This window comes from Peromyscus maniculatus, chromosome 20, assembly GCF_049852395.1.
Source record: "Peromyscus maniculatus bairdii isolate BWxNUB_F1_BW_parent chromosome 20, HU_Pman_BW_mat_3.1, whole genome shotgun sequence".
NCBI lineage: Eukaryota > Metazoa > Chordata > Mammalia > Rodentia > Cricetidae > Peromyscus > Peromyscus maniculatus.
Genome location: NC_134871.1, coordinates 37,733,543 through 37,753,190, shown reverse-complemented (window position 1 = coordinate 37,753,190; position 19,648 = coordinate 37,733,543). Strand labels below are relative to the sequence as shown.

General features: G+C 45.8%; 1 protein-coding gene across 5 annotated transcripts in view; it reads left to right on the top strand.

The window, feature by feature from the left end:
• The window catches only part of Zfat (zinc finger and AT-hook domain containing), a 262,439-nt gene that overhangs the window by 209,607 nt on the left and 33,184 nt on the right, over positions 1–19,648 (top strand). For all 5 annotated transcript variants that reach the window (XM_076556010.1, XM_076556009.1, XM_076556007.1 and 2 more), the window contains one exon: positions 17,826–17,964. In XM_076556010.1, the coding sequence (XP_076412125.1) occupies positions 17,826–17,964 (139 nt within the window). The remainder of the gene's footprint in view (positions 1–17,825; positions 17,965–19,648) is intronic.

Genomic DNA, 19,648 nt, shown 5'->3' with positions numbered 1-19,648 from the left:
AGTTAGCAGTCAGAACTCTTACCAAAGTGGAAACCACAGAACTCCTCGGCATCAGGTAGGACTAATGTGGGGTTGTGTGGCAGTTTCTATTTTGCATTTCTGTTCTGAATTTGAAGGACAGTCAGGACTCTGGTACTGCATTCATTTCTTGATTTCCTATGAGTTTGGGGAAGGGTGTGGGAGGAAGAAGGGAGGTGTGGACCTGGGTGGCACATGGGCCCCTTGTTAACTGGCTTCCCGCTACAGAGCCTGTACTAAAGACCATCTGTGTCATCTTCAGTTCTGTTGTGCTTTAGATCTTTAAAGCATCTCTGGAAAAATGGAAACTGGATAGTCTTAGGTTAAAGTCCTATCCATCTATGAATATGCGGTACATTCTCTGGAAACATTGCATTTTTGACCTCACAAGTGATTACCAAAATAATAACAGTAATAATAATAGAGTCAAATCAATAACCAGCCAACGCTAAAGATTCTTCTAAGCTCTTGCACCAAATGCAATTAGTGTGGATTGATTTACTGTTACTTATAGTGATGAGTTAATTGCCTCAAGATAAGCTGTCTTTGAACTTGTGGTACCCATGGCCTTAAAATATTTATTCTTTTAAATTGTGTAATTTGTCTCTGGCCTTATTTGAAAACTGAGCTAGCTCTGTGCTTTTTAATTGGTAGGAAGATCTGACTCTTGCTCTTTGGATCTTTACCCTGGTTTCGTTCCTGCCACGATTGACCCTGGGTAGAGCTGAGTCCCACCTTGGAATGATGGCATTCTTAAAAGAGACAGGAGAATTAGAAAAACTTTTCATCCCTGGCTTGGTAAACTTGTCTTTGAGACTCCCAGCTTTCAGAATGGCTGGGACAGAAAACAAAACAACAACAACAAAACTTCTGCCATGCCAAAGCTGCCTGCATTGTAAGCCATGAGTGGCATTTTCATTCATGCCTGTATCCTGTGAGCCTCAGGGCTACTTAGACATCTTAGGGACAAATATCTCTGAAGGCTAGTCACCAGGAACAAGAGTCTGGGGAAACCTCCGGCCTTCCCATGCTTCTCGCTGTAATGTGCATGTCTCTCTGTCTGTCTGCTTCTGTCCTCCTGCTGCTCTTTTCTTGTCTGTCTTCTCAGAAGCCCTGTGTGCTTCAGCTGTATACATGTGGTGTGTGGTTGGCACAGTCAAGCCTCACTTTTGGCAGTATTCACAGGGAAACGTGGATCCCCCCCATGCCTGCAAATACCAGCCAACCAGCTACCAGCCCCTCAACCTCAGCCTCCACTGCTCTAGGCAGACCCAGGACAGCCACATGACCTGTCCCCACCCCCATGCTCACTTGTTTGTCCCTGCGCCTCACGCTTGCTCTGCTCTACTTCCAGATGGCCACATTGGTCTCATCTCCTTCAGGCCTCAACCTTCATGCTATGTTTCTGTAGGTTTAATGACATCTGGTAAATACTATGGTCACTTCTTTTGATGCTAAGACATAAGTTCTGTGAGGTGTTGGGTTTACTTTTTGTTCTACTTGCTACACTCAGGCAACACTTTATAGGGAATGATGGGTACACTGTCTGCTCATCTTTTTTATTATTATTATTATTATTATTATTATTATTATTATTTACATAGGGTCTCACCTAGGCCTGGCTGGCCTCAAACTTGTTATGTAGATGAGGATGACCTTGAACTCCTAATCCTCCTGCATCTACCATCTGAGTAATGGAATTACAGGTACTGGGCATCATGCCCAGTTTATGTGGTGCTCGGCATGGAAGCCAGGGTTCTGTGCATGGTAGGCAAGCACTCTACCAGATAAGCTACATTCCTAACCCTAATCTACAGGTCTGTAGGCTGATAGATTCTTCCTGGCAGGCTGCTAGGTGGAGTGTGGGATTTTTAGCTGCTTAAAGAGCTCAGAACCACAAAGGGCCAGGATCCCACACACCTTCTATGTGGGGCGTTGCTGGGTTCATTCTCATTTCCTGTGTAACCTTGAGTCCTAAGTTTGTCCTTCTCACAGTAGTGAGACCTGCAAGATTAAAAGTGGATGAATCCTATGGGAGTGCTCTGGAGGGGAGATGCTGTGCACTTGCCTTAATCCTAGCTTCAGTGAGTCAGGCCCTGGTTAGTGCCAAGGCCCAGAGAGGGAGTGTAGCATGTGACAAGGACCTGCTTTTCAGCAGAGAGGGAATAGATGTCTGTAAAGTTGTTTCCTTTGGTTGGACCCTGTAAGCCTTGTTTCATCATTATATTGCATTAAGGAATATTAAAGGAGATTCCCGTGGAAGGCACATGTCTAATCCATTCTGGTGTATTCTTTGGAAATCAAGGAAAATGTAGTTCCTTGTCAGTCTTCAGTTTTACAGCAGTGTTAGTCCTGTCTGATCTGCAGTCTGGAGTCAGTGGGAGCATGCTGGTGGTTAACAGGCAGTCCAGACAGGGGCTGTACAGAGCCAGGTCACCAAGGTGGGAATGGGAAGGAAAGGGAAAGAAGAAATGACTGATTGTGCCACCAGCACGCCAGGTGTTAGAAATGCCATTGTAGAATGATATCACATTGATGCTGTCCTTTGAAACCCAGAATCATCTGTAAAATGAAGCACACTACTAGAGTGGGAAGGTTGCCGAAGTCACCCAGCTGATGCAGCAGCAGGAGAGATTGTTGCTGAAGTCACAGTTATTTGCAGTAGCCTTGACTGATCTGTGTATCAGTTGCCCGGGGGGAGAGGGAAGAGGGGAGGGGGGTGCCTCGGGTTTGGAGTCTGGCCCTAGGTCAAAGCCTGGTTTGATGGTGACTGTCTGAGAACCCTCTGCAGCAGCCTCTACTTTCCTCATCTGTAAAATGTGCATATTATTTTTTTCACCCTAGGTGGCAGGCAGGCAACAGGGACTTTGTTACCATCAGTGGATTTGAGTCCCCTTCATCTCTTCTTCTGTTACTTAAACATAAACAGGGAGGTCCTCAAATTCTAAGTGCAGGTTTTCAGGTAAAAGGAATGCCATGTGTTCTTTTGCTTTAGATGAGGCCTTTTGCACCAAAGATCATCATCTGGGCCATCAGTGAGAGTCAGTTGCATAATTCATTTTTTCAAAAATTTCACAGAGGTATACATTGTACATGGAGACTATTCCCTCCACACCCTGCCTCCTTTATCTCATCCCCCCCACCCCCGTTATTCTCCTCCGTCACCCTAGACAGTTTCAGTTCAGCTTTTATGCCACATAAATATCCATGACGTTTGGAATGTCTGTTCTGAGCTTCGCTTCTTTATTCAGCTGTATTGATGAGACAGAACAGGGTTCTTGCTCCTCGTTCTAATCCTCTCATTTCTTTGCAGTTGCCAAGTCCTTTGGCTGCCAAGTTCAGCCCTGGCCACTACAGAAGCATAAATGATTAAGCTCTGATGTGGACTCGGGGGAAGGGTTGCAGGCCTGGGGGGTGGGGTGAAGGTGGACATGTTGATCGAAGTTGCTCTCCAGCTCTGCAGGGTTAGTTCCCGCTTTCCCAGGTGCCAGACCCCAGTGAGAAGGAGAACTTGCTCTTTCTAGAAAGTTGGAAAGGTTTCTGAAGCCTAGCCGAACATTCCTTGTATGTATGTCATTATACTCTGGTATGTGAACCCAGGGTGTATGTTTATATTGGTTGGGTCGTCCAGAAGTGATCAGGTTCCTCTCTTTGTGACTGTAATGAGCTCTGCTCTTATGGGCTGTCAGCACATGTGCTTGATGCCTGTGTCCTCCAGCTTCTCTGGGTGGCACATGCACAGGCTGTGCTGGCTGTGGGATCTGCAAGCTTCATTAGGTGATCCCTGGTTGCACTCCAGAGTGGTTGCAGAAGTGTGCAGCAGCAGCAATGCATAGATGCCCACGTCAGCCCATAGTTTGGTGTGAAGAGTTTTTCATTGCCCTGCTAGGCATGCTGTGATCTCTGTACACTTTCATTTCCATGGCTGTCATGGCCATGAGTTTTCTTCCTCCTCTCCCTTCCTGCCTTCCTTACATCTTCCCTAGTAAATAACAGCTCAACTGTTTCTTCATTTTTCTTGTTTATTTTAAAACTGTGTGTCAGTTTTTGGTTATATGTTGTAAATTCAGTCTCTCATTCTATGACTTCCACTTTACAATGTCTTTACAGGTCTTTAATGACTTTCAAGAAGACATTTAAAATGGGTTCTTAGGTTTTAGGGTACTGATTTTAGGCTGGTTGGCTGGGCATCACATGAATCATTAATAGGCTGTGACAGGTGCCTGGCTGCTGAGTCCCTCCAACCCTGGCGGCAGAGAAACATAGGTGTCCTGATGTGGAGTCTGCTAGCAGAAAGTTGGAGGCCTAGGGTAGGGCAGGTGGACATGCTGATTGCAAGGGTTCCTAGTGAGAAGGAAACTGGTTCTTCTGAGAAAAGTTGGGAGGTTTTTTGACATGTCGTATGGTGAGTTAACATGCTCAAGGAGTGAGTGTGAATATATGTGATGAATCTGTCCAATATCAGGCACAAGATAGCATGTGTACTATTAGTAACTTACGGATGAAAAAAATACTGGAACAATCATTTTTGGCTTAAATCTGTGAAGTGTGACAGCATAATCCTTCACAGCATAAGTGAAATCATTCACTTCGGTAGGGATGGGAAATGCCTTTAGATAACGTGATCCTATGAACCATGCTTTGTGGATGATGTTTGATGCTTTGCCTGTAGTGAGTGGTTCAGCACTGAATTCATTTTGGGCTTCTTTATTCACATGGCTTCAGCTTTTTGTCATAGAGACATAGCATATAAGATATCACATCCCTTTCTTTTCTTCCATGTCACGTGGTGTTAGGATCAATTGATTAATGAGAATATTAGGAAAAAAGACATTGCTTAGACAGCTCAAGCAGAAAGGAGAGAGTCAGAATGACAGAGATACCTACAAAGTAGACCATGAGGTCCCCTAAGAGGGGCAGTTTTATCTGCCCAGGTCCATTAAGTTGTCCTAGAGTTTAACAAGGTAGAGCAGGTGGGGTGGAGTGTCTTTAGAAAAGAAGGGACAGCTCAAAGATGTGAGTGGAGCTTCAGGGTGATACTGCATGGAGCGAGCTATTGTGCACCTGTCTCATATACACCCGGCTCTCACAGCACATGCCTCAAGGTCATGTGGGGCTTTATACATGCCTTTCCCACCAGATGCAGTGACTGCTTTATCACAGGAGACTCTGAGGAGAGCCTGCCCACCTCTCTGTAGGCTTCCTCAGACTCAGGAGCCTCTGAGCAGGAGGAAGTGGGGGAACTTGTAAAGAGAATGATGGGTGAGAAGCAGTTAGGGGTGTGGTCCAGGACATGGTACATGAGAATCAGGTCAAAGTGACAGCAGTAAGGAAGGATGGGATGTGACTGAACCACCCCAGGGACGGGGGGTGACCGTGGAGAGTAGTACAGGCAGAGCTGTGGACAGACATGGAACAGACAGGCCTGCAAAGAAAGCACATTCCCCATCCCCCCAGAGGGCAGAGCGAGCCACAGCTTGAGCAGAGGTATGTCTGGTCTTCTTTCATGTGTGAAAAGATCATTCTCAGGAGGTCCAATGCAGAAGGAGCAAGGAGTCTGGGCAATAGGGTGGTTTGTGCTGTACATGCAGGTGAGGGTCAGATTTCTTACCTGGCCCTCACTGACTGTCTAAATTCCTCTTCCCTTCTGGACACTCTGCTGCAGAAGTTCAGCTCTGGGTCTGGGGCTGTTTTCCATCTTGATTGGTTAATCTATTTAACATAATGTCTACATATTTCTGATTACTTGACAGTGCATTCAGTTGTAGAAAGCAGGGAAACGTGGCAATGTAAGAAGAAAAAATTAAAGTAAATATAACCCGAGTTGTGCTTACTTAATCTTTTGGTATATTATATTCCATTTTGTTCTCGTATGCCTGGGTGACTAACGTATCTTCAGAGTGCAGATGTGGGCTGGAGGGAGTGCTCATGTGTCACAGGTACAGTCAGCGCCTTCCCTCCTTTCCTTGGGTGCTGTGCTCGGGGCTGCCAGGTCGGTACACTGGAAAAGAGCCAAAAGGAACTCAGCTCCATGGAGTGCGTGTTCTCATGGGGAGAATAAGAGGCAAAGTGTGTGTCATAGTACAGGATGGTGAAAGCCACGGCAGGGAATCATTTCAGTAAAGCAGTTGGGAGGTAGGAGGGGATGATCGCTGAGCTCATGGAGCAAGACTCTAAAAGAAGTGTGTCTGGGAGAGCTGGGGTCCAGGGAGGACATCCCAGTTTCTGCAGTCATCACTTGCCATCAGAACTTGGGATGGGACAAGAGCATAAACAATCATGGATTTGAACACTGCCATCTCAGCCCAGCAGTGGTGATGGAGAGGGGTCCTAGAGCACACTGCCATCTCAGCCCTGCAGTGGTGAAGGAGGGAGGTCCTGGAGCACACTGCCATCTCAGCCTGGCAGTGGTGATGGAGTAGGGTCCTAGAGCACACTGCCATCTCAGCCTGGCAGTGGTGATGGAGAGGGGTCCTAGAGCACACTGCCATCTCAGCCCAGCAGTGGTGATGGAGGGGGGTCCTGGAGCACACTGCCATCTCAGCCCTGCAGTGGTGATTTAGAGGGGTCCTAGAGCACACTGCCATCTCAGCCTGGCAGTGGTGATGGAGAGGGGTCCTGGAGCACACTGCCATCTCAGCCTGGCAGTGGTGATAGAGAGGGGTCCTAGAGCACACTGCCATCTCAGCCTGGCAGTGGTGATGGAGGGGGTCCTAGAGTACACTGCCATCTCAGCCTGGCAGTGGTGATGGAGGGGGTCCTGGAGTACTTAGCAGCACTGTCAGGCAAATAAACTCCCTGGCCTCTTACAGTAACTGTGTTTTGACATTTTTTTGTTCTTTTTTCATTATGTTTTTTTAATTAATTAAATTTATTTATTTTACATCTTGACCACAGTTTCTCCTCCCTCCTCTCCTCCCATCCCTCTCCTACTTCCTTTCTGCCCACCCTCTCCAATCCACTCCTCCATTTCTATTCAGAAAGGGGCAGGCCTCCCATGGATATCAACAAAACATGGTATATCAAATTGCACTAAGACTAAGTACTCCCCTTGTATTAAGGCTGGGCAAGGCAACCCAGTATGAGGACTAGGGCCCCAAACGTCAGCAAGAGAGTCAGAGACATCCCCTGCTCCCACTGTCAGGAATCCCACAAGTAAACCAAGCTACACAACTGTCACATACATGTAGAAGGCCCAGGTCTGTCCTATCCCACGCAGGCTCCTTGGTTTTCGATTCAGACTCTGAGTTCCTATCAGCCCAGGTTAGTTGATTCTGAGGGTTTTCTTCTGATTTCCTTGACCCCTCTGCTCGTACAATCCTTCTTCCCTCTCTTCAATAGGATTCCCTGGACCTGGCCTAATGTTTGGCTGTGGGTCTGCGTCTGTTTCTATCAGTTGCTGGATGAAGCTTCTCTGATGACATTTGGGGTAGGCACTAATCTATGAGTATAGCAGAGTATCGGTAGGCATCATTACATTGACTTTTTTTTCTCTTGTGTTTGGTTCTATCTTAGGTCTTTGGGTTATCCAGCCTCTGGGTCCTGGCACTTCAGTTAGTCTGACAGTATTTTTTAACCTCCAGATTTCAGAGGAGGAAACTAACACATCAGGGGTTAGAGGAAGATGCCCAAGTTCTATGGCTCAGGAGATGGTGGGAACCATCTCCTGATCCATTGCTCTAAGGAGGCAGGAGGACACAGAAGGTCAGGTACTCCATGGTCCTACCACCAGCTCTTGTTTACCATAACTACTTGCTCAGTGTGGTGGAGTCCACCTCGGCCAAGGCCTTGTTGGGTCTTTAGCAGGGAGTTTGAGATCCTTGAGCAGTATATTCATCTCCATCCTGGCTTCTTTCCTCTTCTGCTCTGTGCCTTCTGCTGCATTCTCTGCTCCCATCGCTATTTCTGCAGGGTTTCTTTCCTGGTAGCTGTGGGCTTGTCATTTCTGATTGGGTGCAGGCAGTTGAAGAAATCAGTAGGATGTCATGAATTGTGCTGTGCACAATCTTGCTAGAACAGGTGAAAATGTGGCTGTCTTCTTGACATTTCTGGGTTTCCTGATGCAACAAAAACGAGGCTCCGTTCTATCTGTGTAACTGCTGTGAAACTGTTCTCTTATTGCGGCTGTTAATTTCCTATTTCTTTTCTGTCATTTTCTTCAATAACATGTTGACTTCGAAAATAACGGTGGTGACAGCTCACACAGGAAGTACTTACCATGTGTCATATGCCATATTTTTAGTATCTTACTCCATCCTTACAGGAGCCGATGATATATCCATTTGATAGATGAGAAAAGAGAGGCATAAAAAAGGTCAAGAGGCTTTCCCTGGTGGTGAAATGGTCCAGCTTAGACTTGGGCCTGCATTGGCTTCAGAGCCTTTTCTTAGGCCTCTGTATCTCTAAGAGATACAGATCTCTCTCTCTCTCTCTCTCTCTCTCTCTCTCTCTCTCTCTCTCTCTCTCTCTCTCTCTCTCTCTCTCTCTCTCGTGTGTGTGTGTGTGTGTGTGTGTGTGTGTGTGTGTGTGTGTGTGTGTGTTATTGTTGTTTTAAGAGACTTGCTGTGTAGCCCAGTTTTGCCCCAAAATCATGATGCTCCTGCCTCAGCTTCCTCATTGCTGGTATTAAAGCTATACCCCATCATACCTGGCTTCAAATGTCTTTTTGTTCTTAGTATCTTTTAAACTCTTACATTAATCTAGCATCATTCTTTTTCCTTGCCTGTAGGTAGTTTTGGCTGTATAAAGGAATATGTGCTCTAAATTCCTTGGGCATGTTTAGTTGAATTCATTGCTGTACTTGAACTTGGTCAAAGGTTTTGGAATTAACTCAACATGTGTCTATGTCAGCATTTGCTCTTGCATATGTTTCCTCCTGTGTGACTTTAGGCAGGTCACATAATCATCATTAAATTCAGTTAACTATCTAAATGAAAAGAAAGGAATGGAGGGAGGGAGGGAGGGAGGGAGGGAGGGAGGGAGGGAGGGAGGAAGGAAGGAAGGAAGGATAGAAGGAAGGAAGGGAGGAAGGGAGGAAGCATTTCCAGTTTATAAGATTGTTGTGAGGCCAAGCAAGTACATGGAAAGTATCTCTTACCGTGGATTGTGTACACAGTGTCTGTGTATGAGTAGTCCTTTATGTGTGCAGGTCTTCAAGTTTACTCAAGGAGCATGTTGCTGTAGCAGTAGGGATTACCTCCTGAGGTCACCACAGTGACAAAACATCACATAAATCCAATTCTAGAGTCTGTGGGAGAGGTAGCTCAGATACTGAGAGAACTAGGTATGGGAGCAAAAGTCCTCTGTAGGTGTGGCGATGACCTGATGGATCTAACTCTGCTGTAATCTTACCTCTGCCTCCTAACATAACATTTGGCAAGCGTTTATGCACATATATAAGCATTTTATTAGAAAGGATATTTTGCCTCAGTTGGTTATATATTTTACAGCGGATCTGCCCTGAGCCTGATATATTACCATTCTCTCTCTCTCCCACACACACTAAAGTAATTTATCCATTCTTTTCCCTTCGCATCACCCTATTTTCTTCCTACTTCCTACTGTTCTCTTGCCTCTGCTGGCTGTCGATGGAGATGGAGATGGAGACTACCTAGTGACTGGCTGTATGTAAATCTGAGCTCTGAGATTCCTCTCTGGGCACTGTGGAGAGGTCCTGGCAGAGTGGCTTCTCCTGGTCAGCACACAAAGCTTGAGTATAATCTGGAGCCTGTAAGAGCCAGGCCCTCTCTTCTCTGGTATCATTTAATACTAGGCATATTTTCATCAACGTAAAAATATGATTGTAGACAAAAGATGAATGGATGTTTAATTGGGTGTCTACATGACAAAGCCGAACTTAGTTGATGGCTAAATAAGACTGTGAAGGTGCTGTGACCTTTGAAAACAACTTCTGTGGTCTGATTATCGCACCACCAAAAAGACGCGTACCAGCTGTTCTCTGACTGCCGCTCACTCTGCTAACTCACTTAAAGGGCAGCACTAAGGAAGTGTCTTCAGTGGCTTGCGGTGCACCTCATTGGTTCGACCCTCAGCACCAGGGAAATAGCAAACTCTTTTTACTCCTGTTTATAGGAGTGTGTCACAGGCATGAGTCATCGTTAGTGTGTACAGAGATGGTGCGTTGTGGTGATGTGGGAGAGATACTCTGAAGCCTTTGTGGCTGGTGGGAGGATCATGGTGCTTGGTGAGGGGGTGGACCTTGCTTTGCACGCCTCAGGCTGCCGACAGGCCTCTCTGCTATAGGAAGAGGAGGTCTTCTCTAGGGTGGAAAGGGAAGGGAGGTTCTCATGGAGAGTTGGTAGGGCTATCTACGGGGAGGTTTTTCAAGTCTCAGATGACCAAGTTGGTAAATGTAGGCATAGTTTAGCCTCAGCATGTGAGGAGCTTGCTTCCACAATTCCCCACAGACACCAGCATTTGCTCAAGTCCTTTCTGTAAGATGGCCCAGGATATGCACATGACTGAGGCACATTACAAATACTTTGTCTCCAGATTAACTTTCCATATCTAAAGCAATGTTACAATTTAAATAGTTGTTATAGACATCCGGGCATGCCCAGAACAGACACATTTTGAGAACCTTAAAAGAATTTTGAGAATTTAAAAGAACTTTGGATCCTTGATTGAATCCCCAGAAATGGAACTTGTGACTACAAAGGCCTGACAGTGTTGTGCAGCTGATTAAGCACAAATGTCCTGAGACCTGTTGCATTTTGTACTTCTCAAATTACAGTCCTGTTCTGTTTTTGTGACCTCTTTGCAACCTTGGCAGGTGAGCAGAGGTTTATTAGGGAATTGAAAGTGTTGGGGAGGAGAGTAAAGATAGGCATGGTGTGGGGCTGTGAGTTTGTAGTCCCAGTAGTGGGGAGGTGGAAATCTGTGGATCTCTAGCCCAAGTTCTGACCTCCAGGCCAATGAGAAACAAAACAAGATGGTGGCTCCTGAGGAGCAACACCTGAGGTTGACCTCTGACCTCCACCCGTACACCGTACAAATGTATATGAACACACTTGAGAGTGGGCACATGTGCTCCCCTCCCCCATAAAACAACTGGAATTGTCATGGTTGACTAGTGATGGATCCCATATCTGAGCCCACGTCTTAGTTTCTGCTTTATTCATGGTTTTACTGCATTTACTTACTCTTGCTTGATGTAACAGTAATCATGTCATCATTCTGGGCCCACTAGAGTGGGAAGGTACTTGCGGTCTAATAATGCTGCATCTAATACATATCTTGCACCAACTAGTCCACTTGGTACAGGTTGCTACAGCAATATTTTCTTTTCCTGCATTTACCAGAATGTCAATCAAGTAAGTGGTTTATCTTCTGTTTTAATTTTCTAGGTCTATCTACCCAGGATGTCAAACTTAGGCTTATAAAATTGTGCTCCACATCCCCAGATTTCCTACACTAGAGTCATGTGATACTGTCATCCTCTGCATGGAAAGGTCCATCTCATAGGGGAGGTTCACATTTTGGTCTCTGAGCCATTGGTGACACACCCGAAACTGGAATGAAGCACTTGTTTGCACTGATGAGACTTTTTCTGATAAAAATCCATGAACTTAGGGAGCCACTGCCTTACAAATTCAATTGCACCTTTTTTTCAGCCTGCACTGTGGGTCAAGAGTAGATACCTTCTGAGAATTGGCCCATGACCCAGAACTCACTCCTTCCTCATGTCACCCCAGCAGCTTGCTGAACTCAGCTTTTTGTTTTCACCCTGTTAGTGAACTCTTCAGTGAGCTCACCAGAGCTGTTCTCTCTGTGTCTGTCCTGTGGACACTGGTAAGGCCATTTCTAATTGGGATTCTTGGTGTATTTGACTCTACCATCTCTCGCACTCTGTGGACAGCTGCCTTGGACCTCACAACTCCAGAAGCTTCTGATTCCTCTGCCTGAGTACGCTCTCTGCAGCCCTCCTTCCCGTCTACCACTCTGGGCCACCAGTGTAATACAGAACTGCCAGGTCTCTTACTACAGCCACATTCAGTCATAGAGCATCTTCCAAGTTCCCATGCCCAGAAGACATCTATACCACAGGAGTTTTTTTGTGTTTAAGATTTATGTCTCTACTCATTCTCTGGTCTGGGGGGGGGGGGGGCTGGTGGTCTAGACTTCCTACTTTTACCCCCATAAGACTGGTATCATTTCTTTCTCTTCTGTGATCTAGATGACCCCTTTACTTGAGGCTTTTAGCCTCTTTCTTCCCACACATCATCTCAACAATTGGGTCCATCTGACGTCCCTTCTTCTTCTCTCTAGCTGCTCACATTCTTGCATGGGTGTTTGTTCCCCTGACTCACTGTGGCCCCCAGTGCCTGTTGCCTGTACCACTGAAGCAAAGGATGATTGGTTCGTGCCTCACTCTTGTTTCTTTCAGTCCATCCTCTGTTTAGTTTCCAGAGCAATAAAATGTGAACAAAATGTCTACAGTTCAAATACAGGAGTTTGATGGAATTAAAAACCACATCATATTCTAGTGCTTTCCTCTCTAAGCAAATATGAAGTTATTATTTTTGGAATGCTAGCATTTGCACAGACATCAAAAAAGACACTGATATGCTTTACTGCCCACATGGGGCTGTCACTCCCTTGCTTGACACCTAATGTTCGCTCCTAAAGCTTAACATTAGTGTTTCCACAGAGCACACATTATCAGTTGGTGTGTGAGTATGTGTGCGTGCAGGCACATGCTCAAACTTATGCACCACAGTGAAAACCAGCAGTGACCTTAGTCTTTCCAAGTCTACCATGGCTGTTAGTTGATGGTTGTTATTAGTTAATGGTTATCTCTGGGCTGGCTCATATCTGTGATATCTTAGAAGGCCAGCCTGTAATCCCCCCTGAGAAGAGCTGTGAGGAAGATAGATGCCCAGATGGCCAGTGAAAAATTAAATAATTTCCTTGTGATTAGTTCTGCCTGGGGCTCCAAAACAGTGCAGACTAGGAGACTACGAGGCTTTGGACAACTTCCTAAATCACTCTGTGCCTCCATTTTCTTATCAGTAAAATGGGAACAATAATTGTACCCATATAAAATTGTGAGACTTAGAAGAATGAGTCCATGAAGAGCATGGCTACCCAACAGACGGTAGGTCAGGAAATATTAGATGAAACAGCTTAGTTATGGTGGTAGAGCTCAGAAAGCTGGTTAGATAACCCCAGTGCACCTGAACAGAAGCTATGGCTGACCGCTCCCTATCTTTTTTCTGTTCCCTTTCTCTTGAACCTCACTAAGAACTTTAGGCTTTCTTCCAAGTGAACTATGTGGATGCCATGAGTTATGTCTCCCTAACTCTTGGCTAGATTCTGTTCTGAAGGTTCAGAATAAATAACTTCCTTTATGAGGTCCAGTGCCATTTGCTATTTGAGAGTATCTGGTGTATGAACTAAGTTTTATGATTTAGTTTGCCTAGGTAGCATTTAATCTTTCGAAACTCATATATATTCAGGGAATTACAAGCCTGCCTTCATTCATCATGGGATCTCCAGGTCAGAGAACAGTGTCTCACTCACAGTAGGAGGTCAGCAAATCGATGCTTCGGATATGAATTTTAAGATCTGAATCAGTAACACAACCAGAGTGGGTTAGCTAGGGTTCGCCTGCCTACTCATTTGCCGTGGCTGCTGGAGAGTTCTCTGATTGACACTACCAAGGCTTCTCAACTTCAAACTTGGTTTGCCAGAAAGGTCCAGGTGTGGCTCAGTAAATGTAGTTTAGGACAGAGGACTTCAGTGGGGAATTTCATGGAATGATGGAAAAGGTTTAGGGAACAGTCGAGCCCAGGGAAAGGAGTCATTATCTTTCAAGCCCCAGAACAGTTCACCAGGAAAACATCTGCCCAGGCTAGTGCTTAGCTTACCGTATCCATTGGCCTGATACCGCGGTCTACATGGGAGGGTGTGTCAGAGTGCTGCCCCGAGCCTTCCAGTGGCAAGAACTGTTATGTGGCTAAAAATCTGTCGCTTGGGGACCGAGCTCTCGTTTGGCCTCATCTGCACCTTCTCTTTCCTCGTGGCATACCTGTTTGCCATTTTTTTCTTCTCATTAGAAATTCTTCCCAGGAGTCTGCATGGGAACTAAAAGGCCCTGAAACCCTCATGTGGCAATTTATCTGCTTTGCCACATGAAGGATGGACTTGGCTCCACCGTCTGAATTTGGCTCGTAGGACCATTTCTTACTTTGATTGCCCCTCTCCTTCTCGGCTGTTACTTGCTGACCACCCCATGTGGGCAGTATAACATTCTCAGTTTCTTTTTTTGATGTCTGTGTAAATGCTAGTGTTCCAATAAATTCATGATGTTTGCTTATTTAGAGAGGAAAGCACTAGACTGTGGCGTGGCTTTTAACTTTGTAATAGTCCTTTATTGGAAGTGTAGTCCTTTTGGCCCTGTGTGGTTGGTAGATGAGAAACCCCTACAAGTTTTGCCTTTGTTCCCGGCCTGTGGTCCAAACCACAAGGGTTCCGTGAAGGAACTGATGGCAAAATATAGCTCTGCATAGGACAGCACTAAATATTTTGTGTCCCAGGATGCTTTTGATGTAGATGTTCGCTGGGGACCTCCTGCAGCTTCTTTGTCTTTCTTTTGTAGAAAAATAATAAATTCCTGGGCCTTCCTGAGGTATGACATTTCTTTCTTTTTTAAAAAGATTTATTTATTTATTATGTATACAGTGATCTGCCTGCATGTATGCCTGAAGGCCAGAAGAGGGCGCAAGATCTCATTATAGATGGTTGTGAACCACCATGTGGTTGCTGGGAATTGAACTCAGGACCTCTGAAAGAACAGCCAGTGCTCTTAACCTCTGAGCCATCTCTCCAGCTCCCAACCTTTCTCTTAAGAGGATTTGGGCTGGAGATATTGTCCGGTGACAGCGTGCTTACCTAACAGTGCAGGGCAACAGTGCAGTTAAACCTAGTGTCAATCTCTAGTGCTAAAATCAATACAGTTGAAATGGCATCCTTCTCTCCACTGGCGTGACATGTGGAGAGGGGCAGGGGCAGATTCTGGGGCTAGGCAACAGAAGAGATTGAGTGTAAAAGTGACTGTGGTAAGTGCCAGCTTTTTTGTCTGAATGATCAGCAGATTATGTAGCATGATATGAATCTGAAGTTGCTTGGAGTTATGCTTGCAGCATTTCCCTGTGGAGGAAACTAGAAGACAGTTAGATAGTCCTACCTATGGAAGAGAGGAGGGGTCATACCGAACATTCACATCCAGCCGTCAATGGTGTAAAAATGATCATGGAAACCAGAGCAGACAGACATAACAGGCCTCAAGGCAGTGCCTTAGAGAGAGTCAAGCCTGAAAATCAGGGCTGAAAAGCCGATCTTGTCAGGCAGTGCCGAGGCCATCAGCAGAAGCTGGCAATGGCAGTGCTGCCATGTCCTTTTATACTGGGGGGTGGTACCATCTGACAGATGTGGGACATGGGGTCTGACAAGACGGTGTTGGCCAAACCTTTGGGAACTGTTTTCCCGGGAGATGATAGAGCCCTAAGTGGGAAGGGGAGGAGTGGAAGGCATGGGCAGAAGCTGCTTCGAAGGAGTGGTTGGGTATACAGTAAGGAGAGAGAAGACTTAGGCAAAGGGCTTCCTTGTGTTTACCCATCCGTCTCTCCTCACTGCCTCTCTGTGGGAAGACTAGAAGCCATTGCTGGAGGCCGTGGACGCTTCGGGTCAGGGAGGGCATCCCCCCTGCTGGTTGGTTCTCTCCATGGCCAGTCATTGCTGTTACTGCTTTAGTGCCTCTGCATAGTAATGGTGAAAAGATGGATGCATCTGTCAGTCACGGAGTCCAGGTGGTCATCATAGACACAGTGATGTGTCAGCCTCTGTGAGTGCAAGAGTTGTTGTAAAATTGCTGATGGACACCATGGGGAGCTCTCAGCATGGTGTCTCAACTGTTGGTTTGTGTTCCACCCTTTCATCCAGAGCATGGCCTAAGAAGGTAGCTATTACCCTCAGGTTTCAGATGAAGAAAGAGCTCGGAGACGTTTTGCTACTTGTCTGAGGTTCCACTGCAGGTGATTTCCACCTGTGAGGTTAAACATGCTTCATCTGAGCACCTCCTGCAGCATCCAGAGTACTGAAGCCATCTTGGGGGCCCATTGTAGCACGAATCTTAGAAGGACTTATTAATAACACAAATCTGGGGCCAGGTAGTAGGGTAAATGCTGGAAGATCAGAGAAGCAGAACAAGCCACAGCTACCTCACCTTGCCAATTCCTCAGCTGATCCTGTTTCCTCAGACTGGAAGTCTGAGTCCTCATCCAGAATGAATCTCAGCTGAACTGCTGCTAAAAGCCTACAAGCTTAACCAGCTCTAATTCCTAGTTTTCACACCTTACATATCTTTCTGCTTTCTCCCATTACTTCCTGGGATTAAAGGTTTTGTTACCATGCCTGGCTGTTTCCAGTGTGGCTTTGAACTCACAGAGATCCAGATGGATCTCTGCCTCTGGAATGCTAGGATTAAAGGCGTGTGTGCCACCATTTTCTGGCCTCTATACCTAGTGGCTGTTCTGTTCTCTGAGACCAGATATGTTTATTAGGGTATACAATATTTTGGGGAACACAACATCACCACAGCCCATGAGCTGCTTCTTACTGCCTTGACAGAAAGCTGGTGTTAATAGATGGGCCCAAATGCCAAACAGGATTCCTGCCACTCTGTCTGAGCTACATGGCACCGTGACATAGGAGGACACTTTGGTCTGAGAAAGAGCCTAGCATATGGCAGTGGTTCAGGCACATAGCTTTTTTGAGGCTGAAGCCAAGGTCTTCCTAAGGGTACCTGATGGGTACTCCTTCCCTTCCTTGCATTGAGTTCCCAGAGGCAGTATGCAAGGGGGTCAGACAGGGCTGTGGATCCATTTGTGATTTTATTCTGTAAGTGCTTCCTCTGGCCTAGGTCAGGCTGCACTGGCTTTTGCCAGCTACATGTCCCCACAGCCTGGCACTGTGCATTGTTACAGATTCTGACAGGGAACTGTCGCTAAGGAAGTTGTTTGGAGGAAGGAACAAGAGTATCCAGGATTAGATTGTAACAGGAACTGCTTTTAATGCCATCATTTAAAATAGTGATTGGTTGGCATATTACTATTTTATTTATCTTCTTCGGTGCCAGGGGTCGACAAGAAGAGCAATCATGAAATAAAGACTGCAGTTTTGTTTAGTGGCATCCCTGGGACCTACCTTACCCTGGCTGCTTGGGGCTGCATGGAAGCAGGATGTGTTGGTTAGTTTTGATGTCAGCTTGACGTAAGCTGGAGTCATGTGGGAAGAGGGAACCTCAATTGAGAAAATGCCTGCGCCAGATTGGCCTGTGGGCAAGCTTATGGTATGTTTTCTTGATTAATGACTGATGTAGGTGAACTCATCCCACAGGAGGCAGTGTCACCCTGGGTGATGGTCCTGAATAGTATAAGAAAGCAGGCTGATCAAGCCATAGGGAATAAACTAGTAAGCAGCACTCCTGTATGGCCTCTGCTTCAGCTCCTGCCTCCAGGTTCCTACTTTGAGTTCCTGCCTGACTTTCTTTCCAGATGTACTGTGACCAGGGCATGTGAGCTACAATAAGTCCTTTCCTCCCTGAGTTGCTTTTGGTCATGGTATTTTATCACAGCACTAGGAACCCTAACTGGGACGGGCCATTCCCTGGTGACGGGGTCTACTGGTCCCGCTCATTTGTAGATATGCTGGTGTCATACTCTCCCCGGGAGGCGCACTTGGGGAAGCTGGCAGAGGCTCACCATTTCTGTTCCTTGTCCCCCTAGCCTTTCCGCTGTGCCCATTGTCATTACTCATGTAACATCTCCGGATCTCTGAAGCGACATTACAACAGGAAGCACCCCAACGAGGAGTACGCCAACGTGGGCAGCGGGGAGCTTGCAGCTGAAGCACTCATCCAGCAAGGTAGGTGAGGGGCCCAGGCCTGCTGAGAAGCACTGCTAGACGCCAAGAGCTCAGTTCTAACCCATGGGCCTGGCATCACGTTAGTTCTTCCCCTCTGTTGGTATGTCATCGCCACCCTCATTATTCACCAGAAGGCACGAGTCAGAATTCCAACTGTAATGTCGTGATCTAAAAGCGTAGTGGTAAAAGTTTCAGTCTCTGATACTCGCCACAATATTCACCAATACTGTTGTCTGCTCTTGGTTTGCACATACTGTTTGCAGGGTAGAAATTTTAGGCCTTATTTTCTTCATTCAGTGTTATTGACAAGAACATTTTTTGTTGTCCTTTGCTACAGTCTTTGACTTTGTAATTATAACTCCTGAGAGCTGTTGGTAATACAGCATTGCATGTAAGAGATGAAAACTTCTGTGGTTGAAAAATGTAGTTTCTAAGGTGTTTTTTTTTCTCTTTTTAACTATTACTAGTACATATACATATAAAAGAATAAGCATAAATATAACCTGCAAAGTCACTCAGGGTTGACTACTTGGTATTGTTTCTAGGGTATGTTTCTAGGTTTGACTACTTGGTATTGGATAATCAATTAGGGGGATCTTCTCCGTGGAAGTCTAATTTTCCCTCTCTCAGGACTTGTTAATTGCTTTTAGCTCTTCATCCATGTGTTGGGCCCTGTGAGATTTCCCCCCATCTATCTTGGGATGTCAGCTGGTGGTGGAATTGTTTAGGTCTTGGGTCGGAAGCCATGTTGTTGAGATTTCATGGGTGTAGCTTCTGTAGCATAGCTAGAAGGTATGATCTCACAGAACACTTCATGGTCCTTTGGCTCTTACAGTCTTTATGCCGTCCCTTCCTTGATTTTAAAGAAGACCCCATCAACTCCAGAGAGGGGGCTAGACATGGGGCAGGTAGGAGGGAAAGAGTGGGAAGGGAAAATGATGTAATTATATTTTAATTAGATTTAAAAATAAAATTGTAACCAGTGCTACTAAGATATATTTAGTAGTTGAACTTTGGGGGGGGGGGATTTATAGAAAAACACATTTTGAGTACACAGGTACTTTAGCTATCCTGAAAAATATTTTGAACATTTATTGAGAATTAATGAAAACCCCTGTAAATATTGAAAAACTTCATAGTTTTTCTTTTTGAGGTTTTATTGAAAATAAATAACCACACATTACCACCGAAGAGGGCATAATACACGTGCTGTCACCACACAGAGAAATATGGCTGTCTTTATGTCTCCATTCCAATAATTCACCTAGGACTGACTGCAGTGAATAGCTTTAGTCACCGCTTCTTATTAGCTGGTGACTCTGTGGAGCTGAGGGAGGTTTTACAAACCTGTCTGGCTACCAGATGGAGGACTGAGAGCTGTGTCACAGCCAGGGATACTTATTTTTCCGATTCAGCACAAAGCATCCCTTGCTGAGTTGCCTAGAGATGCATCTCCATGTAACACAAATGGATTGTCTATATCCAGCAGCATTCAGTGACAGAGCAGAACAGGAATAGATGAGCAGCTAAGACTCTCAGGATCCTTTTCGAGCTATCCATCAGAAATTTGTCAGAGTGCAAGAGAGAAAATGGGTCTTTCGTTTTCTTCAGAAGTTTTATGATGCTAGGAGCAGGATGGTGCAGCAGAGGGGGAGGATCTTGGCTCAGATCTGGGTTTCCTCTC